Source organism: Acomys russatus, chromosome 17, assembly GCF_903995435.1.
Source record: "Acomys russatus chromosome 17, mAcoRus1.1, whole genome shotgun sequence".
In the NCBI taxonomy this organism is placed as follows: domain Eukaryota; kingdom Metazoa; phylum Chordata; class Mammalia; order Rodentia; family Muridae; genus Acomys; species Acomys russatus.
This window is the reverse complement of record NC_067153.1, coordinates 59,966,648-59,993,460: the sequence shown is the minus strand read 5'-3', so window position 1 is coordinate 59,993,460 and position 26,813 is coordinate 59,966,648. Positions and strand designations below refer to the sequence as shown.

General features: G+C 50.5%; 1 protein-coding gene across 2 annotated transcripts in view; it reads right to left on the bottom strand.

Moving 5' to 3' along the window:
- LOC127201610 (transmembrane protein 106C) overlaps positions 1-26,813 on the bottom strand; it is an 83,306-nt gene that overhangs the window by 3,932 nt on the left and 52,561 nt on the right. The window contains exons 1-2 of one of the 2 annotated variants that reach the window (XR_007832202.1): positions 1,583-1,704; positions 847-1,040 (exon numbers count right to left, since the gene is read on the bottom strand). Coding sequence is in view for 1 of the 2 variants with exons in the window: in XM_051160286.1 (XP_051016243.1) it covers positions 847-1,030 (184 nt within the window). In the remaining variant the exon portion in view is untranslated. Of the gene's footprint in view, positions 1-846; positions 1,041-1,582; positions 1,705-26,813 lie in introns of those variants that run through there. The other variant, XM_051160286.1, reaches the window with a different exon arrangement.

Below are 26,813 nucleotides of genomic sequence, written 5' to 3'. Positions count from 1 at the left end.
AGCACTCAGCTGACCTTTAGCCACACCCCCTGACAGCACTCAGCTGACCTTTAGCCACACCCCCTGACAGCACTCAGCTGACCTTTACTACTGATTCACTCACTGGTCCCCCCCTCGCACCCCCCCCCTCCCGCCCCTCTCTCTCTCTGGAAAGATGCTTCCAGGATAGTCCCTCCACAGCGCTGTCCTTATGAGCAATAGAGAACTATCCTTGTCAGCAAATCCCACAGCAGAGAAACCAACACTCCAGCCTAGAGAGGGGCTGGGACAGTAGTGAATATTAGTGTTAGGAGCCTACAACCGCCGTCAATGAGGTGCTGTCTAATTAGATCAGGTTGGCCCCCGGGGCATGTCTGTGAGTGATTTTCTTAACTGGGTTAACTCAAGTAAGAAGACACGCTCCCCCATCCACCCACCCCACCCTGTGCCCCTAAATGTGGGTGGCATGTGGGTGGCACCCGTTTCATAGGCTGGGTCTTTGAAGGAAAAGGGAAAGGGAAAACTTGAGACCAGGCTTTCCTCGTCCTTTCCTATAATGTGATGCGGGCAATCTTAAGTCCCTGCTATCCTGACTTGCCCTCAGTGATGGATTATGGCCTGGAGCCGTGAACCAGAATAAACCCTTCTGTCCGCTAAATTGGTTTTGTCAACGTATTTTAGCACAAGCACCCAGAAAAAGAAACTAAGGCAGTAATGAAAAAGTAGAAATGAAGAAAAGTGTCCCAAATGTAAGATCAAAAGAAGCCTACAGTCTGCCCAAGTTTCCAATGTCAGCGTCAGCCCCGCTGGCTGGAGCGGGAGGGAGACCAGAGCGCCTTCCACAAGGAGAGCCGAGACAGTTCTCACCTGCTGGGATGTAGCCTGCTCCTTGGCAGGTGTGACAGGTGATGCTATTTCTCCCAGTGAATTCCACATAGGGGAACTGAGCAATGGCTTCCTCCTGCTCTCTCTCAGCCAGCAAGTCCTCTGGGTTGTCATCCTCCTTTCGTTGACAAAACGTGTGAACGGAGGTGGAATGTTGAGACCCCATGTGTCATCTCCTACATGGGGGATGGGGGTGGTCGGGGTGGTGAGCGTTCGTTAGAGTCCATATGGGGCTACTACAGAGGGAAAAAAAATCACTTCTACAAGAAGTGCAAAATACTGAGTGATAAGTTGCTGTCCTAATTGTGAGGCACAAGTCCTACCGGAGCCCCTCATTTTGCAGCAGTGTCCTGTGTCATGAATCGTCGTCTCCCCGCCCCCTCCCCGCCCCCCACCCCCCACGTAGCTAGGGAATGGGACTGCCCTCGATGGATCAGGCGCCCTCCCTCTCTCTGCCCCGGGAAACTCCAGCTCCGCGCTCATCGCCCCCACCCCCGGAGTCCCCCTTCGCCGCTTCTTCCCCACTGTTGGCAAACTCTGAAGGGCAAACAGGGCTGCAACTCGGGGCAAACAAACGACAGGCACCAAATTAATAAAAGGCCTCCGCGATTCCCATCCTCCTCCACTCCCAGCCGAGAAAGCAGGCTCCGCAAAAAGCCTCGATCTGGACACAGTAAAGCCTCTAAGGCCGAGGGAACGCGGGCGCCCCCCCACGAACCTGTGGCGCACCAACTCCTGGCAGTTACTCTCCAGACTACTCCTCCTTCCACCTGCCGGCTCCAGAGACGTCCCCTACTCTTCCGCCGTGCGCAGGCGCAGAATGGCAAGCGGCCGGAGGACGGGGGGGGCGGGGGCGGGGGCGGGGGGAGGAGGGCACGAGCGCTTGCGCCTGCGCTCTGAGCTTTGGTGAGTCCCTCCCGCCGGGAAGCTGCAGCGCACCTAGACGCCGGTAGAGTGCGACAGAGGACAGCGGTGACAACTCGGGGAGAGGGACGTACTCCTCTGTACCCCAGAGACGCCGGGGAAAAGCTCACCAGAACTTACAGATCAGTCTGTGCAGGAGGAGGACAGCATCGCCTATAGCCAAAGCCGTTCTCACAGCACAGGGACTTGGCGTGTAAAGAAACCCCAAACCCAGAACCTGTCCTAGATTAGCATATGGAGAGCCACTGTGGCGGTGGCCCCGGATCTGATTGAGGGCAGCTTCCACCAGAGTCCTGCTAGCTAGTCACAGGAATGAAGCCCAAAGCCCAGTTTTGCACACTGGTCCTATTTCAGGATCGAGGAGGAGGAGGAGGAGGAGGAGGAGGAGGAGGAGGAGGAGGAGGAGGAGGAGGAGGAGGAGGAGGAGGAGGAGGAGGAAGAAGACATGTGTTGGACATAAAAGGACAGGGAGAGCCCCCTAAAGCTAAAGTACCACAGAAGCGTGTGAAGACGGGGTAAAGATGAGACTGGGATGCCCATGTGACGATGCACTCAGCATCTGAGAGACAGGCAGCAGGATCACCACAAGTTCAAGGCTAACCTAGAACTTGAGTTTGAGGCCAGCCAGTAAAGAGAGAACCTGTTTTAAACTGAAACATAGAAAGAGCAGCAAGAGTTATTTCAATATCCTAAAACTGCATGATTGAGGGAGCCATGAGAACGGAGAGAGATCGGCCACCTCCTGTCTCCCTGGGTTTTTTATGCCACTGTGGGAAATAATGGATGATCCTTAAAATGATCTAGACCCTTATCTCTAACTGCTGGCCACAGTTAGCTCACGGGGCCTTTAGTATGAAACCAAGAGGCACCAACCAACTTCTACCTTTGGTCTTTAGCCATTCCCTGAATTTTTTTTTAAAAACAAGATCCATTCTTTGAAATTTTTACATCACTTCTACATTTTTTACTTTAATAAATCTGAGATACTGAGAGGAAGAAAACATGCAACTAAAAACATGCTGCTCAGCTCCCACTTGTAGTTAGCAGACTCTGTGATACTGTTCTGGCTAATGAGGCTAAGAGGGTAGATTTTTTTTTTCTAGGAAACATCCTTAAGGGAGATGGAGACTCCAGTGATCCTGTGACTTTTCCTGTTTGGACTGCGTGCTTGATATTAGAATTCATAGCAGCCATCCTGTGACCCTGTGACTCTGAGGCCATGGCGTGACGAGGAACTCTGGACAGAAGGATAAAAGAAATCTAGTCCCTGATAGAACACCTGGCTTCTGCGTTTTCACATCCTCACCGTGGGATGCAACCCTAGGAACTACAGTCACACTAAAAATAAAGACGAAAGACTTGGTTGATTGTTGTTTGTTGGCTTGGTTTGCTTGTTTGTTTGTTTTGTTTTTTGAGTCAGGGTTTCTTTGTGTAGCTCCGTCTGTCCTGGATCTCACTCTGTAGACCAGGCTGGCCTTGAACTCAGAGATCTGCCCTGTCTCTTGAGTTCTGGGATTACAGGCGTGCACCACCACCTCCAGGGAAAACTTGCCTTTAGCGTGGACAGGCTGCCTTGGCCACACAGTGTAGGCCACATAGTCTCTACCTCTTGCCAGTTTCGGTTCTTAAAACACCTGCCCTTCAAGAGAGGAGGACCCAGGCCTGTCAGAGCCCTGCCCTGGTTAGGCTTCCCTGCATGAAGATGCCTCTGGTAAGTCATTCACCCACAGAATGACCTTGTTCTCCAAGAAATAAGATGCTGTGTCTCAAAAAGCCCATTCTCTGTCACCATATACTGTATGTAACCTCTACTGGGCACCCTGCTAGTGCTAACATGCAAACAAACCCGCTGTCCATACCATGCATCGCCAGTACAGTGGGAGCAGGGGTGGGGGGCGGGGTGAAGGGTAGGAGAGGAGGGAGGGGACACACAAACAGAAGGCAGCAACTGGGCCCAACAGCTGACAGGAAGCAAAGTCTAGAAGACTGGGGACTGGCAATGCTTCACAGTGGAGGGAGAAAAGGACGAAAGCAGAAAGCCTGTGGTCAGGAAAAGGCAAGGGTTGGGTTGGGGGAGGCCAAGAAAGGGAGCCCAGGAGCATCACCAGTAAAAGCCTGAGGCACTTTGACTGTCTGCTCCTGAAAGTGTGGCTCAGACTGATAGACCACACACCTGGCCTGATGTTAGCTCCCACCTGGAAGCCTGGTGTGTAATAGACCCTTAGGAGCACTTGCACAACTACCTAGCCTGGAGGCTGGCCAGCACGGCCTCGGGGAGCAGTCCCCGGATCTTCTTGAGCCATCTGAGAGAGAGAGAGAGAGAGAGAGTCTTAATTGGGCAGCACATTCCTGAGGAGACAGCCATCACTTCTCGCTTGCCTCTAGCTTCTGGATTTGTCTCACTAGCCCCGTCAAGAGTAGCGGGGTTACTGTAGACGTGAGCTCACCTGGGGCTCTCCGGGTGGTCAGGGCAGAGTGGGGTCACCCCAATACCTCTGAGCTCCCATTCTCCTCAGGTTCTGCACAGCCATCATGGGCCCTAGCCCCACAGACTGGGGAAATGGGGTCTGGACAGTGCTGCTCGTTCTGAGGCAGGAGAAGTTCTGCTTCCCCCTGAATCCCGTCCAGCACTCAAACCGGGTGCGGCAGAATTCTAAGGTGCTAACATCTTCCTGCACCAGTGGACCCGAAGGACTTTCTTTTAGAAGGCCTCTTGGGGTACTTCATTTTGCTCCTGTTGTTTGTCCATAGGTGCTAACCCTGTGTAAGACTAGATGACACTGCACTCAGCAAGTGAAAAACACCAGGACTGCTACTTCCTCACTGGTGGATGTTACAGAAGAACCAGGGCACACAAACCCTTTTAAATTGTTCGCTTGCTGTCATATTCTCACACGAACCTGAGATCTGGGGGGCCCTGAGCTCATGTGTCTCCAAAATGAAGTCTCCAGGGCAGTTCTTTAAGGCAAGGGAGGGAGGGAGAGGAGAGGAGAGAGAGAGAGAGAGAGAGAGAGGAGAGAAGAGAAGAGAGTAGAGATGAGAGAATCCTGTGCATTTAAGAGCCCTGCAACCATAGAACATGGGGTGGGAAGCAACCATTCTTCCCCTTTTTTTTTTTAAACTGGGGAAGAAATCAAGATACAGGGAAGCTGATGGTCCCCCTGTGGTGGTAGGGACAGAGTCTTATCAATGAAGAGACAATACTTTCAAGGTCCACTTCCACCCCCAAAGCCAAGCTACAAGGAAGGAGACCCCAGGTGCATATGTTGTCATGGATCTAGCTCAGGGGTGCACCTTGAGTACCCTAGCTGAAACAGGTGTTATGAATTCCTCCACAGCCTGTGGGATCCAGAAGAAATCTTTGCTCAGGCAGCAGAGCTAATGCTGGGCCCTGGTGAGCCCCATGAGTATGTGTGAGCTTGTGCGTGTGTGCATGTGTGTATGTGTTTATATGTGTATGTGTGTGAGCTTGTGTGTGTGTGCATGTGCATGCATGTGTGTGCATGTGTGCGTGCATGTGTGTATGTATGTATGTATGTATGTGTGTGTGAGCTTGCACATGTGTGTGTATGTATGTGAGCTTGTGTGTGCATATGTGTGCATGTGTGTATGTGTGTGCATGTGTGAGCTTGTGCGTGCATGTGCGCATGCATGCATGTGTGTGTGTGTGTGTGTGTGTTATAGCCACTCCCCAGGGAAGTCCTGCCCCTTCCCACAGTGATGCTGAGGCTGTGGTCTCCTGCCTTCATTCAGGCACCTGAAGTCTAGCCTGTCTAAGCTCCTTCCAATGAGACTCCAGCTTCCTTTGCTCTGCGTTGCTTTGCTGTAGTTCAGCACCTGAGACCATCCCTTTAACCTGATAAAAAACAAAACAAAACAAAACTCATGGAAAACATTGTAAGGGATTGGATTCAAGAAATTAAAACTTGGGGCTGGGCATGGTGGCACACGCCTTTAATCTTAGCACTCAGGAGGCAGAGGCAGGTGGATCACTGAGTTTGAGGCCAGCCTGGTCTACAAATCAAGTCCAGGACAGCCAAGGCTACACAGAGAAACCCTGTCTCGAAAAACCAAAAAAGAAAAAAGAAAAAGAAAAGAAAAGAAAACTCTACCTCACACTGATCAAAGAAATCCAAAGGGCTGGCTTATCTCCTTGGAGGAGAGGGCTGAAACCCAGGCAAGGCCCAAGCACTAACATCTTAAGACTTTCTTGCAAGGAGACCAAAGGGACAGCCAGGTGACATACAAGCATGTTACTGTATAGAGAAGACACCATCACTACGTGGTCCTGGGGTGGGTGTCTGAGCTTTAGAATCCCCCCCCTCTTGCTGCTGACCTGAGGACCGTGTGTTCTAGCTTTAGGACCCCCCCCCTCGCTGCTGACCTGAGGACCGTGTGTTCTAGCTGTAGGATACCCCCCCCCCCCACTTGCTGCTGACCAGGGTAACCAAATGGAGGTTAGAAGAGATGGACTGACGTCAGAGGGGAGTCCTGGAGACTAAAGACAAAGGAGGACGCCTCGCTCCTTGTTCCGTCCACCAGAGGGCGCAGGAGGTTAGTAGGCAGCACTTTGAGACTCAGTCTCTCTTTTCTCTCCAAACCCTCAAGAGGATTGGCAGCAAGCGTGCCCTCCGCCTCACTAACCCGCTCCCCCCCCCCCCCTCCCTCCCCCTACAGAAGAGTTTGGGGAAGCAGTATAGTCAGAGAGAGGAAGCCCACACAATACAGACTTGCCTGCAACAGCAGGTCTCAGGCTGGCCTAATCTCTGACTTTGTGGGGCAGGAAGGGGTTTTGGTGCCTCCAGCAAAGCCACCTTGAAACAGGTAGATTCTTTTTTTTTTTAATTTAGTTTTAGTTTATATGCATTGGTGTAAGGGTGTCAGATCTTGGAGTTACAGACAGTTGTGAGCTGCCCTGTGGGTGCTGGGAATTGAACCCGGGTCCTTCGGAAGAGCAGGCAGTGCACTTAACCACTGAGCCATCTCTCCAGCCCCGAAACAGGTAGATTCTTGCAGCCAGAGGCTACCTCTGGGGAAAGGGCTCAAGTTCCTTTGCCCATGACGTCATGAGCCATGGGGAAATGTTTTTGTTTGTTTGTTTGTTTGTTTTTCCACAAAGCCCTGGACTCTATCAATTCAGTAAATCGCCCCCTACCACACAAACACCCTCCACTTTGAGCTAATCAAAGCAAGCCCTGCCTGCCAGGGGTCTGGGAGGCCTGGCTCTCTGTTCTGAGCGCTGCTTGTGCCCGGCCTTGTGTTAGGCCCTGGGACACCGGGTGGAACAGGACATATCCTTGCCCTCCAGACACTTCCCTCAGAAGGCAATGGGCAGAAGCCTGCCAGCTTTAATAGTGCAGGCTCCAGAGCCTGGAGGCCCAGAGTACTGGCCCAGAACCTCACCAGCTGTGTGACCCTCACTGTCCTTAACCCTTTCCATGCCTCAGTATCCTCTTGGGGAGGAGGATTGTCGAAGCCATACAATAAGTTACCCAGCAGAAACCTTTTAGGGCAGTGCTTGTCATTTGGTGGACATTAAATAAAGGTCAGCTATTTTACTCTGCTGATTCTCCACCGACAAGCCCTGAGAAGTCTGTGTCTGAAGACACCCATGGAGCTAACAGGCCAGTGTCCTGACACTTCTGCCACTATTTTGGGGTTAGTATTGGGCATCCATCTAGGTATCTGTGGCTAGCTCACAGGTGTGCAAAATGGGCACTGCCCATCCAGAGTTCCTGGAGGATTCAGAGCTAAAAGGGTATGTGCGCAGAGGTGCTAGGGACCCCAAGAAAGGTCATGGGGACAGAAGAGGAAGGCATCAGGACATTCTTCTTACGTTCTGAGGCTTAGAGCTGTGTGGCTATCCTCTTGGCTCAACCATCCCCAACAAGAAAAGTTGGGGCTTTAGGAAATGAACAAAGGCCAGGACACCAGGTAGAGGGGGTCTAAGTCCCAGGAGCTGTAGTGCCACAGCTGGGTACCATGTGCCTGAGCATCTTCCTCAGACCAGTATGCCCTGTGGGCTCCGGCCTGCTGTGGGAATGGCACATCTAGTGCTTAGTGCCATACACTGGACTACGGTCCAGAGGGTCCTGACTCTGCTGCAGCTCTCAAAATCTATAAGGCTCAAAAGGCTCTCTGTGCTTCCAGATGCAGCTATTGCTCCCTCCACAATGACTAGGGGAAAGATACTGACCCTCCACCAGGAACCCTCTCACTCTGAAATCTCAGGCTGCTTATACGGTAGGCCTTCAGCATGCTCGGGGATCGGGGTCAGGATTGCAGACAGTAAAACCTGAGGATGCCACTGTCCCCTCTGCATATAGCCCACGTGTACCCTGTGTACTCATAACTATCTCTAGACTGTTTAATAACATATAATGGGATATAAGTAATTATTATGCTATATTGTTTGGGGGCTAATAACAAGAACTTGGTTTCCAACGTGGTTGGTCCTCAATTTCAGTGGGTTTGCAGATCCAACCAATCAGAGAGAAGGATTTGCTCTTGCGCTGTGTATTGGTGTCCATGCACATGGGTGGGTGTGTTTTTTAAATGACAGAGGTCAATGTTGGCGTCTTTCTTTATGGTTCTCCATTTTATTTCTAGAGACAGACTCTCCATTGAACCTGTAGCTCATCAGTGGAACAGAAGGGCTGGCCAGTGAACTCCAAGAATCTGCCTGCCTCTGCCACACTATGGGTTAAAATGAACCATTCTTAGGTCAAGGTCTCCTGGGCTGTGAACATTCCCTAACGCATGTTGCCACAAGAGAGGACAAGGCTAAGTCTAACCTTCTTGTTAAGCCCACTATTCCTTTATTAAACCAGCTCGTGTCCTCCGCAGTCTGGTACAAGACCTGGTGCATGGCATCTTGTGGAAGTGAGGATGGTCGCTTGTCCTCTCCCCTGGCAGTGGTACTGTAGGCACAGCCCCGCAGGAGGCCTGTCTCAGAGCCAGCAGCTCTTCCTCCTACAGCCAGCCAAAGCCCAGGCAACTCTCCTTGGCAGCTCCCACGTCCCAGACTAACTTCAGGGTTTGTTTCCAGTTGTGGTTAGCCTTCTTTCTGTTTGAGAAATATTTTCAGCAGCTGGTGGGGAAGGAGCAGAGAGGTGGGAGGAGAATCATAAATAAGTGTGTGAAAGGAAAATTGTGTGCATGGTTTGAGCTGCCCCAGCCCCCAGCTTGCTCTCTGGCGGCTAGGGAGGGAACACTGGTGGCTTCACAGGCCAGGATAGAGACTCTGTGTCCCCTACAAGCACTTCATGAGGCCACGTGAGAAGTTAACACACAAAAGAAAGGTAGACAGGATTGAGGCCAGACACCAGGGGGGACTGTCAGAATGCAGTCCTGAAACTACAGGTATTTCACCCAAGATTCCGTCTTTCTTCAGAACTCAACTTCCTTCTCCACCTGCAATCTGTAAGACGTCAGATAACCCCCAGCCCCACCCCCGCGCCAGCCCAGTGGCTCTTCATGTGCCTAATAACATAAAACTTCCCCTTTTCCCTTTTCCCTCATCCTTCTGTTTCGTCTCCCCTTTCTCCCCGCTTTCCACTGAGGCTCTGGACTGGGGGTTGTCTGCAGAAATCATCTCCTTGGTCACTTCTCAGGGTCAGACTTCCTGAGCAGGCAACAACACAGGCCGAGGGCCTGGCTCTGAAGTGTTGGCCACCCCATAGGGAGAGGGTAGGCCCACTGCCTTTTGATGGCTGGGATGGACTGCAGAGACAGAGTCCTACAGAAAATCCAGGGTGTGAGAGAAACTAAAGCGCAGAGCCAAACAGAAGCCAGAGTCAGAGAGACACGGAGGGAAAGTCAGCCACGAGGGAGGGAGTGGACAGTCACCAAGCAGGCCCTGGCTGGTCCACATGGACATTCCTGTGGCCTCTGATGGCAGGGTGGGCTCAGGCTTGAGGGCTCACTGGTGCCAGTGTGGGGGACCCAGCATGGGGTCGTGGGCCAAGGTGGCAAGAGGGCCTGCCCTCCATGTTTTGGTTCTTCTAGGGTCTGCCTCCACTTGGCTGAGGAGAGCCTGTTTGGCCAGGGTGGAGAAAGTGGGCGTAACCTTTTTTACAGGCCTGGCTTTAGCAGCCCCAAGAAGCAGTGAATGGAGCCTAGGAGGAGAAGGCTGGCTCTAGGAGCAGGGATCATTGTCTGAGGACCCCCCAAACCTCCCCACCCCCATGCCCCAAATTCCCCACCCCCACCCCCATCACCCCACCCCACCCCACCTGCAAGGAAGAAGGGAAGGCAGATGTAGCAAGAAGCGCTGATCCTGGGTACAGGGAGAGGGCTAGGAATATGGGGGACCACACTGGCAGGTGTGACAAGAAAGGTGTCTAGGTCAGGCAGTGGGCAGGCAGTAGAAGGACAATGTCAGCCAGCAAGTCAGGGTGACAGATGGCTTTGCTGTGCCCACCAGTCTGCCCTGGGGACAAGGCCTGGGGAAAGTGACACTAATTTGGGAGGATGGGCAACCTTCCTTAATCCTTCCCTACGTGACCTTTGCCCCCTAGCTCCCTGCTGCATAGCCCAGAAAGCCCCAGCAAGGAAAACAAATGACAGCCTTTGAGTTTGTAGCAGCTCAGTAGTTAGATGATCCTTGCCACCCCGTTCATTTAGGCCACAGCCCTGCTGCTGTCCACCCCCAGGGAGCTGGGCAAAAAAAAAAAAAAAATCCTAGAGGCTCCCGGAGGGGACAAACACAGGCATGTGTGCTTCCTGAACTATTCCAAAGAAGATACATTTCTTCTTTTGCTGTGAATCAGAAAAACACATGTGTACTAAACATCCATGTACAGTGTAATAAAACGCCACACATGAAACAGCTGTGTTCTACCACCCAGGTCAAGATTGGCCCTGACTTCACAACCAGAAGCCCCCTATGTCTTTCCTTGACCTCATTCCATCTCCTGGTCCTCTGACTTGAGGTCATCATTTCCTTGTTTATTGTACAAAACCACTTAGAGCTTCTCAGATATTATCACCTTCGGGTTTCACAATATCCTTATTATTCCCATCTTACAGATGAGGAAACTGAGGCTTAGAAAGATTAAAATAACTAGCTCAAGGCCAACTAACAAGTGAGTGGCTGGGGCAGGTCATGGCTGCCATTGGCTGGTGTCCCAGGGTGCCTTCTGGATCAAACAAGAATCTACAGGAAACTCCAGGGCTGGCCCCAGCTCTGGACATAGGAAACCTTAGCTCACCTAAAACTTTCAACTCTCCTCCTTGGTGAGCCCCCAGAAAAGAAGTGTGGAGGCCCAGGGAAGATAAGATGGAGACTGGGAAGCAAGAGAAGGTGGGTTGGTCAGGAATGGCACTGGTATTTGAGAATGCTTTGTGCCTGGCCTGACACATCTGAGAATGCCCAGGACTGTGGGTATGCACTGAGCACCCAGGACTGTGGGTATGCACTGAGCACCCAGGACTGTGGATATGCACTGAGCACCCAGGACTGTGGGTATGTACTGAGTGCCCAGGACTGTGGTTATGCACTGAGCACCCAGGACTGTGGTTATGCACTGAGCACACAGGACTGTGGGTATGCACTGAGCACCCAGGACTGTGGTTATGCACTGAGCACCCAGGACTGTGGATATGCACTGAGCACCCAGGACTGTGGATATGCACTGAGCACACAGGACTGTGGGTATGCACTGATCACCCAGGACTGGGTTATGCACTGAGCACCCGGACTGTGGATATGCACTGAGCACCCAGGACTGTGGTTATGCACTGAGCACCCAGGACTGTGGGTATGCACTGAGCACCCAGGACTGGGGATATGCCGAGCACCCAGGACTGTGGGTATGCACTGGAGCACACAGGAACTGTGGGTATGCCACTGGCACTCAGGACTGGGGTATGCACTGAGCACCCAGGACTGTGGATATGCACTGAAGCACACAGGACTGTGGTTATGCACTGAGCACCCAGGACTGTGGGTATGCACTGAGCACCCAGGACTGTGATATGCACTGAGCACCCAGACTGTGGGTATGCACTGAGCACACAGGACTGTGGGTATGCACTGGGCACTCAGGACTGTGGGTATGCACTGAGCACCCAGACTGTGGGTAGGCACTGAGCACCCAGGACTGTGGTTATGCACTGAGCACCCAGGACTGTGGGTATGCACTGAGCACACAGGACTGTGGGTATGCACTGGGCACTCAGGACTGTGGTTATGCACTGAGCACCCAGGACTGTGGGATATGCACTGAGCACCCAGGACTGGGTATGCACTGAGCACCCAGGACTGTGGGTATGCACTGGGCACCCAGGACTGTGGATATGCACTGAGCACCCAGGACTGTGGTTATGCACTGAGCACCCAGGACTGTGGGTATGCACTGAGCACACAGGACTGTGGGTATGTACTGAGCACCAGGACTGTGGGTTATGTACTGAGACACAGGACTGTGGTATGCACTGAGCACCCAGGACTGTGGGTATGCACTGGGCACCCAGGACTGTGGTATGCACTGAGCACCAGGACTGTGGGTATGCACCTGAGCACCCAGGACTGTGGTTATGCACTGAGCACGGACTGTGGTATGCACTGAGCCCAGGACTGTGGGTATGCACTGAGCACCCAGGACTGTGGGTATGCACTGAGCACCAGGACTGTGGTATGCACAGCCAGACTGTGGTTATGCACTGAGCACCCAGGACTGTGGATATGCACTGAGCACCCAGGACTGTGGATATGCACTGAGCACACAGGACTGTGGATATGCACTGAGCACCCAGGACTGTGGATATGCACTGAGCACCCAGGACTGTGGGTATGCACTGAGCACCCAGGACTGTGGGTATGCACTGAGCACCCAGGACTGTGGGTATGCACTGAGCACACAGGACTGTGGATATGCACTGAGCACCCAGGACTGTGGATATGCACTGAGCACCCAGGACTGTGGGTATGCACTGAGCACCCAGGACTGTGGTTATGCACTGAGCACCCAGGACTGTGGGTATGCACTGAGCACCCAGGACTGTGGTTATGCACTGAGCACCCAGGACTGTGGGTATGCACTGAGCACACAGGACTGTGGGTATGTACCGAGTGCACAGGACTGTGGATATGCACTGAGCACACAGGACTGTGGGTATGTACCGAGTGCACAGGACTGTGGGTGTGCACTGGGCTGCATGTTCCCAAGTTTTGCCAGATTCACTGGGTGCACCCTCCTCTGCAGGTTAGGTGTGCTTGGTGTGTGTCCTTAGCTATGGACGTGGGACTGTACCATCTCCATCCCCCTCACCTCTCTCTCTCTCTTTCTTTTTAACTATAAAACCACGTAGGTATACGATATAGGATTCGAGTATATAAAAAAAACTCCTCTAATTTGAAACCAAATCGCAGCTACAAGACTTTATGGTTTATTTTTGTATTCTTCTTCCTTGCTATAACAAGATACAGAGCAATTTATATTGTTTGGGCACACATATCCAAACGTAGTAGTGTCAGGGTTACTATTTATTTGTTTCTTTGTTTGTTATTTGAGTCACATTTTCTCTGTGTAGCCCTGACTGTCCTGGAACTTGCTCTATAGATCGACCAGGCTGGCCTTGAACTTGCAGAGGTTGCCCCTGCATCTGCCTCCCGAGTGCTGGGTTTAACGGTGCGCACCACCGTGCTCAGCAGGGTTATTATATTTTAATGAAAGACACAAGAGCTTATGTATCACTTTTCAGTTTGATTGCTTAGACCTTGTTGATTCTCATCAGGACAGAAGGGTTTGTCTCACTCTGAGCAGCGGAAGTGTCATGAGTGGATGTGCTATCACGTGCTCTCTTAGGAAGACTCTGCCTCCCTGTGTTGGAGCTGCCTTAGTTTCCCAGTAGCCGAGAGTGTCAGGGGTTGACTTCAGAGTGTCAGCGCCACCCCAGAAACAGCCATGTTCTAGCTGCCCTTTGACCTCTTACAAAGATGCCAGCCCTGCCTTTCTCAATACTCCTACAACTCCACCTACCCAAAGTCCACACCTCCCAGGTGTGCTGGGTCTTCTGCTCCCTACCTTCCTCCCTGTTGACCCTTGACCTCTGAACCCTGCTGCCTGTCAGGCTGTCCTGGCTGGACTCCATGGCCCCTCGAGCCTGACTTTAACAAGATAGAAGGGATTTGGCTGACCGACCCTGGGAATATTGAGATGTGCTCACAAGTCCAGGGAGCACACCTCCTCCCAGGCCAGCCAGGGGAGGCTGTCTCCTGCTTCCAGGAGGCACTAGGAATGGGACTCTGCCAGGTAAGAATGGTGCCCCCACCCCTGTGCAATGTCATGGAAAATCTAAAGCCTTGATCTTTGTTCTTGATTGTTCCTCTCTGACTTTTATAACTGGAAACTTTCTCGGCATCTTTGTTCCCATCAGCTTGGGAGGGAGGGGTGAAGGGGGAGCGAGGGAGAGGTGAAGGGGGAGGGAGGGAGAGGTGCAGGGGGAGGGAGGAGGGAGGGGTGAAGGGGACAGGGAGGGGTGAAGGGGGAAACGGGGAGGGAGGGGTGAAGGAGGGAAGAGGGAGGGGTGAAAGGGGAAAGAGAGGGAGGGGTGCAGGGGCAGGGAGGGGTGAAAGGGCGAGGGAGGGCGGGGAGCGGTAGCGGGCAGCGGCTTCGTTAGCAGCTGGAGTTAGACACTTGGTGCTTCCTTGGACCAACAGACCTCTTCTGTCTCACCTCCACCCTCTGTTCATTGCATCCATCAACAGCGTGCACTTCTGTGCCGCGGCCCTGCGAGCAGGTATGGGTACAACACAGGCCTGGGCTGCCCTTCCCTAAGCGAGCTGGCTCCTTTGGCCTGGGTTGACCTCCAGTTACCAGGGCTGCCGCCTATCCCTCTAACACCTGGTGACAATAAAGTTCCCAGCCCTTCTCCTCCCTTGGCCGTCCTGGCTTCTGTTTACCACAGGATTTAGTTTACGACTTTATGGCTAGAAAAGCTACTTTGTGAGGGAGCCTGTCCCTCCGCTCTCTCCTGGTGTTCTCCTTCATGGCCAGTTTTCATGGAAACTTCTTGGGTCAGTGGCTCTCAACTTTCTTTCCTGCTCAGGGAGGGAAGGCTAGTACCCCCTCCCCTGGGCTGGCACCTGCTGGGGAGGAGGAGAGCAGCTGGGGCTGCACTCAGACCAGCTGTCCTCCTAGCATTACATGGAAAGACCTGCTGATATATAGAGCACCTCTGTTCTCTGACACCTGTGTGGCTGCTTCCACAGGCCCCAAGGCCCACAGGAGCCACAGAGCTAGTGCAAGGCTAGCCTGGGCAACTTAGTGAGGCATCATCTTGAGGTAGAAAGTTAAAAAGAGAATAGCTAAGTGACAGAGGGTACTTGCCAAGCAGAGACCTTAGGTTCAATTCCTATTGCTCCCACCACAGCGCACGCGCACACGCGTGTGCACACACACACACACACACACACACACACTTGATAATAGTTATTCGATGGATCACATTCTAAGTTCTATGAGAAGACTGACATCTCAGGTCAGTGAGATAGCTCACTGGTTAAAGGTGCTTGCAGCCAAGGTTGACACCTTGAGTTTGAGTCCCCAAACTTTTGTGGTAGAGGCAGAGAACCACTGGGCTGTGTCATGCCTTCATGCAACAATAATAAATAGAATAAATATATATATTTTTTTTTAATTCTAAAATTTTTAGAGATGGGGCTGGAGAGATGGCTCAGTGGTTAAGAGAGCCGCCTGCCCTTCCAAAGGTCCTGAATTCAATTCGCAGAAACCACATGGTGGTTTACAACCATCGTAATGTGCTGATGCCCTCTTCTGTCATGTAAGGCAGAGCACTGTATACAGAGTAAGTAAGTAAGTAAATAAATAAATCTTTAAAAATTCTAAAAGAAAACTGACGTTTTTTGGCGGGGGGAGAAGGGGCCTGTGATAGAGCACAGTGTTGGGTGTGTGTTTTGGGACAGGTGTATGTCAAAACCATCAACCCTGCCGTCCAGGGCTGGAAGTGAGGGAGACTGCCTGGTGGGTGTGGTCAGAGTGGAAAGGAAGTTAAGGAATTGGGGAGTTCCTTCTGATCCCTGTGTATAGGCTTGCTCTGTCTCTCTGTGGCTAGGTGGGGTCCCACTCTGCCATCTGCCTGCCTGTGTGCTGTGGGCTTGGCTGCAGCTTGAGCAAGCTGTAGCTACGAGTCAGAAGAGATAGACCTTGCTAAGCCGGAGTCAGTAGCCTTGTTTCCCTCCAGGGTGGGATCATGTCCAGGGCTCCAACAATGTTCACCTGGACAGGGACAGATGTCGCCCATCTGTGTACCTTAGCACATCACCCTGGTGCAGGGCATCCTTGAAGCCTGCCCTGAAATGAACACCATTTAGCAGAAGGCCATGGAGAGGAAGGCATCTTGACAGGCTTCCCCTGTGACCTTAGAAGGACAGGGACCTTAGTCCCAACACACACCAGCCCCAGGACCGAGCTCCCTGCTTCCACACCCACCATCGCTTTTGGTTAATGGAAGGGAGAGACAGTGAAGCACCCTGCGTGGCCCTGCAGACCAAGCCACCACCCTCCACATCCGATCTCCCTTTCTACCCAAGGGGGACAGATTATTTCTTTGCTGCAGATCCTGCCAATGCCTTGCTTTCCTGTCTAGAAGTTACTCAGTTACAGCATCAGCTTTCTATTTCCAGAGCAAAGGTTCCACCTCCACATGCCCTCCTGGCAGGGCTAAGTAAGGGCTGGGACTAGTCCAGGCCCAAAGTGAGCAGGGCGTGAGAAGAAAGGGTTAACTCTGTTTTCTTTTACGTGGCCATTCCTGCTATCTCCCAGGCTATCTCCACCAGCGTGCTGCAAGCGCTAACTCTTTTTTCTTTCTTTTTTTTTTTTTTTTAAAGCCACCTCCACCAAGGCTTCTTCTGATGCCAAGGACCCTTGCTGTTCTGTTTGTTGTGGCGTGCTCCATCCTGAAGCCCCGCCTCCCCTGGCTCCCGACCCTGCTTAAAAGTGGTACTCTCAGGGTACGTCTGGCCTGTGAGGAATGGGGGGAGGAGGAGCGCGATGGTTCATCCTCATTGGTTCAACCCGATTTCACTGGACCTAAAGTCACGTGGGAGACACCTCTGGGTGTGCCTGTGAGGGTGCTTCCAGAGAGGTTTAACCGAAGGGGGGGTGGGGGGAAGAGTCATCTGCCTGGGGGTGGAGCCATCCTCCCATGGGCTGGGGTCCCAGGTGGAATCAAAAGGAGAGAGTCAGCTGAGCACTGACATACATGGCTCTCTCTTCGTCCTGATTGGAGAGGGACACATGAGCCTAGCTGTTGGAAGGATCCTGCTGTTTGAGGTTTCTGTCTTCCCACTCTGAGCTTGATGTCAGGTGCAGGACTCCCTCTCCCCCGCAGGGCCTCCGGCTCTCTGCCTGACTGCATCTGGAGAGTGTCTTTAGACATAGATGTCCCTATCTACACTTGATATATGGCCCTTGACACAGCTCTCTTCTAGCTGTCCCCTCCCTTCGCCTATAGGATAATTAGGTGCTGTGTTCCCGTGCTGCTAAATGCAAAACAAGCATCCTCAAAGTGCCTGGCTTTAACCAATTATAAACGCCTACCCTGGAAGCTCCCGACCCACTTTGTTTTAGTGGGTCACAGAGTGTTTGATCTCTGTCGTGCTTAGGGCCTTCCAAGTCCTGCACCTCATTGTCTTCTGCCCCTCTTGCCTCAGTGGGCGGGTGGCCAACAGCCTCGCACCCCCCTCCAAGAGGAGAACCACAACCAGTTGCTTCCTACTCCTCACCTTCCCCTCCACAGTGGGAGTCTGTCTCCTCAAAGTGTGTGGCGCAAAGAAATGCTTCCTTCCCTAAGCTCAGTGGTTCCCAATCGTCCCTCATGTTGTGCTGACCCCAGCCATACAATTATTTTTGCTGCTATTTCGTAACTGTGATTTTTGCTACTGTTATGAATCATAGAGTAAACATTTGATATGCAGGATACCTCATGTGTGACCCTTGTGAATGGGTCAGTTTATCCTAGAAGGCTCTCTCAACCCACGTGCTGAGAACTGTTGCTTAAGCTGCTTCTGACAGGCCTTTGGTCCCAGCAAAAGAAACATAAGACATGAAGCATGGAGAGGCACAGACCTGGGTGTGGAAGAAGGGAGCTCGGTCCCGGGGCTGGCGTTGAGACTAAGGTCCCTGTCCTTCTAAGGGTCACAGGGGAAGCCTGTCAAGTGCCTTCCTCTCCATGGCCTTCTACTAAATGGTGTTCATTTCAGGGCAGGCTTCAAGGATGCCCTGCACCAGGGTGATGTGCTAAGGTACACAGATGGGCGACATCTGTCCCTGTCCAGGTGAACATTGTTGGAGCCCTGGACATGATCCCACCCTGGAAGGAAACTGTCATCGACCCCATGACCTCTACATACAACCCTAAGGTAGGGATTGTAACTGACGTTGCCAAAATTAGAACAAGGATGCACCGGTGGGCTGCAACTTGGCAGCGGTAGCTAGGAAGTCAGCAGAGGAGCTGGGATGCAGCTTTTTTCTGGTACCCTGGAGAGCTCTCCCAGGACCACAAATATCAGAGTCTGGTAGGGACAGAGAAGCCAAGTGGAGGAAAAAGTCCACATTACACCCACTAGAGTTCCCCTGGCGTTTGGTAGGCCAGGCCATCAGCACGCATGCGCGAGATGTCAAACATATGCTATAGTGACTTTGGTTCCCTGGGGGTTTCTGAGCCTTGGGGAGAGAAGCAAGGTGGTGAAATGGTAGCGTTGGCCTAGCAGCCCTTCACCCTAAGGGCTCTGTCCTTCCACTTCCTGAGCTGCAGCTGGTCGTGTCTTCCTTGTCTGTAGGTCTCTGGAACTGAGGTGGAGCTCCAGAGGTCATCCTCAGCTTTCTTCACCTACATCCCCCTGCCTCTGACTTCCAAGTGCTGGGATTAAAGGTATGCTCCACCACCGCCTGGCTCAAGATGATTTTCTTTTTTTTTTTTTTAAAGATTTTATTTATTATGTACACAGTATGATCAGATCACATTATAGATGGCTGTGAGCCACCATGTGGTTGCTGGGAATTGAACTCAGGACCTCTGGAAGAGCAGTCAGTGCTCTTAACCACTGAGCCATCTCTCCAGCCCTCAAGATGATTTTCAATTAGCTCTCGATTAACACTTTGTCTTTTTGTTTTGTTTTTTATTATTTCATCTTTTACATATACATTTATTTTATTACACATATATACAATAAACTACCTACAGCAAAAAGAACTATGAAACAATCAGGAATTATATAAATGTTACATTCATAGTGTTTTGCCTATTTTATTTGGCAGCCTTGAAGAAAACATCTTTCTATCTTGGTGCGTCTAAAATTCTGATTGTAAATCTACTTTGTCTTTTTGACTGCTCAGGGTAGTATTTATTTTCCTTATGTATCCATGGTGTTTCCAAATTAATCGATATTCATAAAGATGCAGGTTAGGTGTGGGGAATCTCCTTCTTGGATCCCTCAGGAGACTGGCACGTGGGGTTTACTAGCTTGGGGTAGAACAGCCAGTGGAGTAGTCTGAGGATCTTAAGTGCTTTGTTACGCTTTCCTAACCACGTTTTGGATAGCTGGCCGTGTTCCTCCCTATACATGCACAGACAGTGGCTAACACACCCGTTCACATACATGTACATCTCTGTTTGTTGTTTGTGTGTTGGAGACAGGATCTGTCTACCGAGCCTGGATATCCTGGAACTTATTATGTAGACCAGGCTGGCCTCAGACTCATAGAGATCTACTTGCCTCTGCCTCCGAGCACTGGGATTAAAGGTGTGTGCCACCATGCCCAGCTTCCACACATATATTTTCATCCATGTTTACACATACATTCACACACATTCCATGATGACATACTGCCCATCATCTTGTAAATGAAGACACTGGGATAGGGATAGGCGTGATGGCTAACTCTGGCTGTCAGCCTAACTGGATCTGGATCTGAGTCAAGTGAAACAAAGGCTGCTGGGCTTTTCCCTGAGGTTCCCGCTTGACCAGATCATTTGAAACAGGAAGACTTGCCCTCAGTGTGGCTGTGGTGGCAGCCCAGACAAAGGGACATGGAGAAGGAAACGTTGCCTTTTGCCTGCTTGCTCTCACTCTTGGAGGCAAGTTCATCTGCCCTGTTGGTGCAGCACCCTTCACTGATGTTAGAAGCAGCTTCCTCAGACTTGCAACAGAGACTGGAGTCCTCAGCAGTGAAGTGGGACTGCTGAGACTGTAGTTCCACAAACTGAACAACCGCTGAGTCTTCAGGGTGAGACAGCCATTGCTAGAGTCCTCGGATGGTACTGTGTATGCCAAACAAACCCCCTTCTAAGGCATACACTGTCTCAGTCAGCATTCTATTGCTGCGAAGAGACACCACGGCCACAGAAACTCTTAAAGAAGGAAGCATTTAATTGGGTTTGCATACAGTTTCAGAGGTGTAGCCCATGACCTGCACAGTGGGGAGCATGGCAGCACACAGGCAAGCATGGTGACTGGAGAGAACCTGAGAGTTCTGTATCTGGATCCTCAGGCAGCAGGAAGAGAGAGAAACACTGGACCTGGATCAGTATTCTGAAACCTCAAAGAACACCCTACCCCTGCAGCCCCATGACAGACTTTCTCAAAAAAGGCCACACCTCCTAATCCTTTCAAATAGTGCCACTCCCTGGCGGCGAAGCATTCAAAACTTATTCAAACACACACACACACAAAATCATCCATCCATTCTATTCATTCTACCACTTCTGTTCCTTCAGAAAAACCCTAATATAGTCAGGAAAAGACCCAATGCCTTCCTTCTGGTGGGGAAGGATCACTCTCGAACCTTTGTTGGATGGGCTTTGGTTGAGATGAAAAGATGATCAGGGTAGGAATTGGGGGGGGGGAGAAATCAGAAGCAGCCGCTCATGGAAGAGGCTGAGGCATGGGTAGAAGTATGTGGTGGGAGCGTACAGAGAGAAAGAGAGAGAGAGAGAGAGAGAGCGCGCAGATGTCACACTCTCAAGGACAAAGATTCTCATAGCCGACAGTTTTGATCTGTCCTGGGCAGCCAGGAAGCGCCGCCGTCAGTTGCGTTCCTTCCAGATCCACAGCCAGCAGCCAGCCATTCACCCCAGGTAGCAACACTTCAAAGACACCAGCGAGGAATATGCATGGCTAACACAGAGAGACCCTGTCTCGAAAACCCCCCCCCAAAAAAGAATTGCACATTTGAAACAAAGCAAGTGCTGAGCGGAGGTAGCCACAAGAGGCAAGACACGTGGGAGAGAAGCTTTGGACGCAGAAAGTTATACCCAGAAGTAACCGGTAGAGACACAAGCCCAGCTCCAGTCCCACCAGATATTCCTAGGGACATTGCAGGGAAATGGGCTTCCTACACATACTAAATACTGCGTATGCTAAAGTATGTGTTCACACACAAGCGTTTGTTTCCCCTATATAAAACATGACAGAAACAGTAGGTATGACAAGTATCTGGGTAACTCTGTAAACGAAGACAACCCAAAGCAGAATGCATAGGGAATAGGAACCCTACCACCAGCTTGAATTACTTTTTATCTATACTTAGACAATCAACCTGAAAGTGGCCAAAGTCCTGGGCTTGTGCTGGGTAGGCACACTCTGGTGATGTTCGTATCCTTGTAAATGCATCACTCCACACCTTACTGTTATTATGCCACCCTATACATTATTACGTCTAATATATATTTGTAACCAACTCAGTGATTGTCCTCAGATTATCAGGCTCTCATCTCATACCAGGCTGGTTACCGTGGGATGCAGAAGACGGAAAGGCGTGTTTGCTGGCAGAGGCCACTGTCTATTCTTTGCTCTCTACTAACATGTTCTGAAAGTATGATTGTATTTCCTAGCAGCCTGAACTGCAATGCCAAAGAAAGTCGGTCTGGAAGCTGAGCCCCACACAGAAAGTAGAAGCATGAAGAAGAAGAAGGAGGAGGAGGAGAAGAAAAAGAAGAAGAAGAAGAAGAAGAAGAAGAAGAAGAAGAAGAAGAAGAAGAAGAAGAAGAAGAAGAAGAAGAAGAAGAAGGCGGCAGCTGCAAGGAAGGCCTGTGACTAAAAAGAGACTTGGCCAGTGGGGTGGGGGTCGGGGTGGGGTGTAAGGTGTTGCCTTGCACATCAGCGGGCTTCATTTATGCCATGACGGAGTAGGCTAGGTGCTCTTGGGAGGTTCCCCCCAGCTCTAGCATGCTGGGATCCTTGGGTATATCATTTATAGATCGCTAGGTGCTGATGAGCAGAGAAGTCTCTGATATGCGGCGAATACTGCTTCTCAAACTTCAGTCTGCGTATAAAATACAGCTTCATGGGACTCTTGTTAACACACAGATTCTTTGAGTATTCTTTGAGTATATCTTTCTCACAAGCCCCCAGGACAGGCCGGTGCTGCTTATCCACGGACCACACCTTGAGAAGCAAAGCCTGGGAGCACAGTGGGCCTGGAATCAGATGTGCCCAGTCTGGCCACTGTTTATCTTTTCTGAGCCTCACTCACCCCATTCTTTGGCAATGTGGCCATCACAAGGCTCCCTAAGCTGTCTTATACGCATTTGTTGGGGTTGTTTTTGCGTTCCCGAGTTTCACCTTCAAAGGCTCGCTGCAGGTGCAGCTGACCTGGCAGGAAGCGGGTGTTGATGGGGTGATAGCGGCTTGCATCCTTGCATTTCTGCTAGGGATACTCTTGGGACACAGTTTCGGGAAGCTGTTATTTGCAGAGCCAGATTTCCCACGTGTCTCCCTCTGATTGCTAGTCTGCTCGTGCTCCTGGCTCTGGCCCAGAGATGCCACATGGCTCCCATCTGTGCTGGGGACATCAGGACACATTCCTTCCTCTCCCAAGTGTGGGCTCTCTCTTCTGCTCACCACAGGCTTAGGCCTGGCCCAGGGCGGAACCCTGCAGTAAGTAGTTTTTTGTCCTAGGACATGCAGTACCCTCATGCCCTCATGCTCCAATGCCCTCAGCCGGGTCAACCCCTCTCATCAAATCCTTATTTTTAGGAGTACAGCCCACACTAGGAGTGATTTTAGCTTAGGGAACAAAGCCAAGATGGGACACCCCCCCCCTGCCCCCTGCCCCCGACTACAGAGGCCTACCTGTGTCCAGAGGACAGCTTGTGCCATGAAGCCCCATGCCTTGTTGTTTCTGACCTCAGCTGGCCTTTTCAAGCTCTGCTGAGTCCCGCGCCCGCTCTCTGCCTGCTTGGGTGTTTGTGAAAACTGGGACCAACTCCCTTGAATTTCATAGGCTGAGGTGAAAGTCACGCAAGTGGGCCTTTATAGGTCCCTTAGAAGTTTGGGCACAGCCATTGTCATCTGCGATCTGCTTTGTGTCCTCAACAACCACAGTGGGTGGTGATTCTCATGTGTGGGACAGAAACCCCTACGGTGACAGGCAGAGACACAGCACAGCTCCAACCCCATCAGTCACTCCTAGGAACACTTAGGGGAAACGGATTTACTATATATATATTAGATATTGTACATACCAAAGTATGTACGTACTGGGCAGTGACCATTCTCCCCCTGCATCTATAGCCCTGGCCCTTTTCTCTTGTATTCAAACAAGTCTCAATCAGGTGAAAGAGAAAAATATTACGATAAGAAAAGCCCTGATTTGCTCTGCTTGTCATTTGTAACTGTTCTTAAGTTTTGGCCCTTTACAAACGTGAGTAACAAACAGCGATGCACAGTTTGTGTGCTCTCGTCTTAGGGCTGTGGACTGCCTTTGTGAGACAGACCCACTGATATCTGTTGTGGGCCAGGCTGCTAGCCTTGGAAGCGTTAAAGGTAAGCAAGACAGTGCTGGCGTAGCACCTGCTACGGAAAGGCAGCGGTGTCCGACGACGACGGTGGCGTTCCTTAGCTCAGTGAGTGTCTCCCTCCAATGCTGGCCCTCCTTGGCTGAGTGTCTCCCTCCACTTCTTCCTTTTCCTTCCTAAATGAGCCTTCTGCTTTTTAAAGCTTATCCCAGAAACCAGCTTTCCTGACCATCTTTCCTGATTTATGGATATACATTAACATTTACTCCTATTTATAATTAAACACTTAAGAATATTTTAAAATAGTTTTAATTATAGTTATAATTTGCTAACCTTCTATTTTACTTATTTATACACTTATTTGATTGTTTGTTTTGTGTGTGTGAGTGTTTTGCACCACATGCATGCCTGGTGTCCAAGGAGGTGAACTTCCATGTGCATACTGGGAATCAAATTCCAGCCCTTTGTAAGAACAACAAATGCTCTTAACCACTGAGCCAACTCTCCAGCCCTATAGCTACAGTTGTGTGTGTGTGTGTGTGTGTGTGTGTGTGTGTAAGAGAGAGGGGTTCTTGTTATATAGACCATACTTGTCTAAAACTAACTACTAACTCAGGCTGGCCTCACACCCACACACTCCTGCTCAGCCTCCTGAGCGCTGCAGTTACCCCCGTTCCATACTGTTCCGTTTTATACGTACTTCCTCATGCATTCTTGAGAAGAATGTGTCTTCTTTGATTTGCAGTGCAGAATGTCATACATTTTAAACTAGCAGTTAATAATAATTTCCATTAACAGGATTTATATTCTAATTAAAATTTTTTACTCTTTGGTTTTATGCTTCTAAAAAAGACTGACAACTTCTGCCATAGCTGAGCATTCCTTATTTTCTCTGTGGGTCTGCCAAATACTGCTTCATATGTCTCAAGATGCATGGCTATATGTATTTAGTGTAACTATCTGGTCTGACATCCTAATGTAATGCTGCTTTTCAGCTTGATAATCCTTGTGGGAGATTTACTGTTGCTTTATCTTTTTGCTATAAATGTGGTCTGACATTATGATCATACCAACTTACTTTCTTTTCATATAGTTTTAATATCAATGTTTTTGTGGTGTATGAGTTATGGACCATAGGTGGATGTTTACAAGGTACACACACACACACACACACTCACTAACATGCACACACTCACATGTGCACACCACACACACACACACACACACTGTGCCCACAATTCCTATGCTGTCCATCAAATGGTATCACCAAGGGACATTTTAAATGAACCCATATGTCAAGGGTCATGGTGTACACTGTATAAATCAAAGCTGGAAGGCTCTGCCTTTAGTAAGCTTTGCATTCTATACATTCTGTTCTTGAGAGCTTGTTTGGAGGCTCTAGCAGGTGAGCACAGCTACCGAACAACCCTGAGTGAAAACGAATCCTCCTCAGACAAGGCTGTCCTCGTTTACCTGAACACATAGCTTCAGGAGAGAGGCACAGATTGGTGAGGAAGGCTGACCAGCCAGATCAACCAAAGAAACCTTGGCAACCAGTGGCATGACAAAAGTCACAGCCAGGTCACCCTCACATCCTGCATTTACTTTCTGAATGTCCCTGAGTTTGGAGCAGGAGGGACCCTGCTTCATCCCCATCCCCAGGAAAATGGACATGACTCACTCTCACCGTTTCCCCAAGCCCTGGCTTTGAAACTGGCCCTCTCCTCCATTGCAAGTGCCCAGACAGATGCTGTCTGTCATTTGCATCTCTTCACTTTAGATCTGTCCCATGGATCTCTGCCACCCACTTCTGGCCTCATACCAACAGGTAGGAGGGACACAAGGTATACTCAGCCCCATCATCAATACCGTAGGACCAACTGGCAGCTGGAGTTGAAGCCAGGCCCCCTTTGTCCTCTACCTTCAGCTTCCTCTGTCTTTTCTGTGTGGTTGGAGCTTTGCTTGTCTCATAGTGCTGTCTACAACCATCACTCCCTGCATGTACAGACATATACAAACACACACACAGAGTAATCCCTACGCTGTTCTAGTAAGAGATCACATCCAAAGATCTAGGTCTCTGTGATCCCGCTGGAATACAAACACACCTTTAACCGGGAGACAGAGGCAAACAGATCTGACTTCAAGGCCAGCCTGGTATAGAGCAAGTTTCAGGTAAAGAAAAGCTTAGGTCTAAGGTGTGGTGGTGCATGCCTTGAATCCCAAACAAAGGTAAAGTTAGTTCGTAGAAGGAAGCACCCATGTTTGAAAGTCATGTCTAATTGAATGGCAGAAAAGGTGACGGAATCAAAAGATTTGATAGAATAGGATACGTCCAACTCTCACGAGAAGAGAGAGGAAAGGGAAGCTACTTAAGAGTCAGTTTTACAAAGAGAGGAGGCAGTTTTACCAGGACAGTGATAGAGAGATGGGTTGCAGAGAGAGAACTCAGGTGAAGACAGAATGAGCCAGAAAATAAGAAGAAGCCAGAAGATTAGAGCAGATTGCTGAGTTAGTTTGAGGCCAAGCAGGGCAATTCAGAGGCTGAGGAAAAAAGCCAGATTGAATAAGTCAGCTGGGAGAAGAGTTTGAGCCAGAACAGCTGAGTTGAACCAGCCAGCCCAGAGCTCAGAAAGAACAAAGCAGGGTGAGCCCACTAAGCAGTAAGTCTTAGAGGCTGAAAACATTCTAGGCCTAGGTTAGATTGTATGGAGGCTAGAAGCTTCCAGGACTAGGCTTAGGTTAGCAGAAGGAGGCAGTAAACCTCCCAGACAACAATTGAGCCAGGAGAATAACAGTTGCTTTTCAATGCTGTCTATCACTGAGAGACATTTTAGAAGAATCCATAGTCCAGAGGTAGTGAGTGGTATACATTTTCATTCCCGGCACTGGGGAGGCTGAGACTGATGAACTGCAAATTCAAGGCCAGCCTGGTTATAGGAAAATCTTGAAGAGAAAAGAAAACTTAACAAGGAGCACGCATAGTGTATGGTAGGTCTTCCAATCTCATGCTTTGTCCCAATCCAGGCTCAGGTTAGGCTTCACCATGCTGTGGCTGGGGTTGGAAACCGTGTGTGTGGCCCACGATTTAGGAGAAGCAGAAGTTCAAAGTCCCGGGAAGTCATGGCTAGACCCTGCCCCCCAGGATTCTGCAAAAATGCAATGTGGCTATGTCCACAGAGGGCACACAAGGCCTCATAAACAAAGGAGTACACAGGCTGTCCTTACAGCTCCTCTGCCTTCTGGCTCAGGCTACTGGG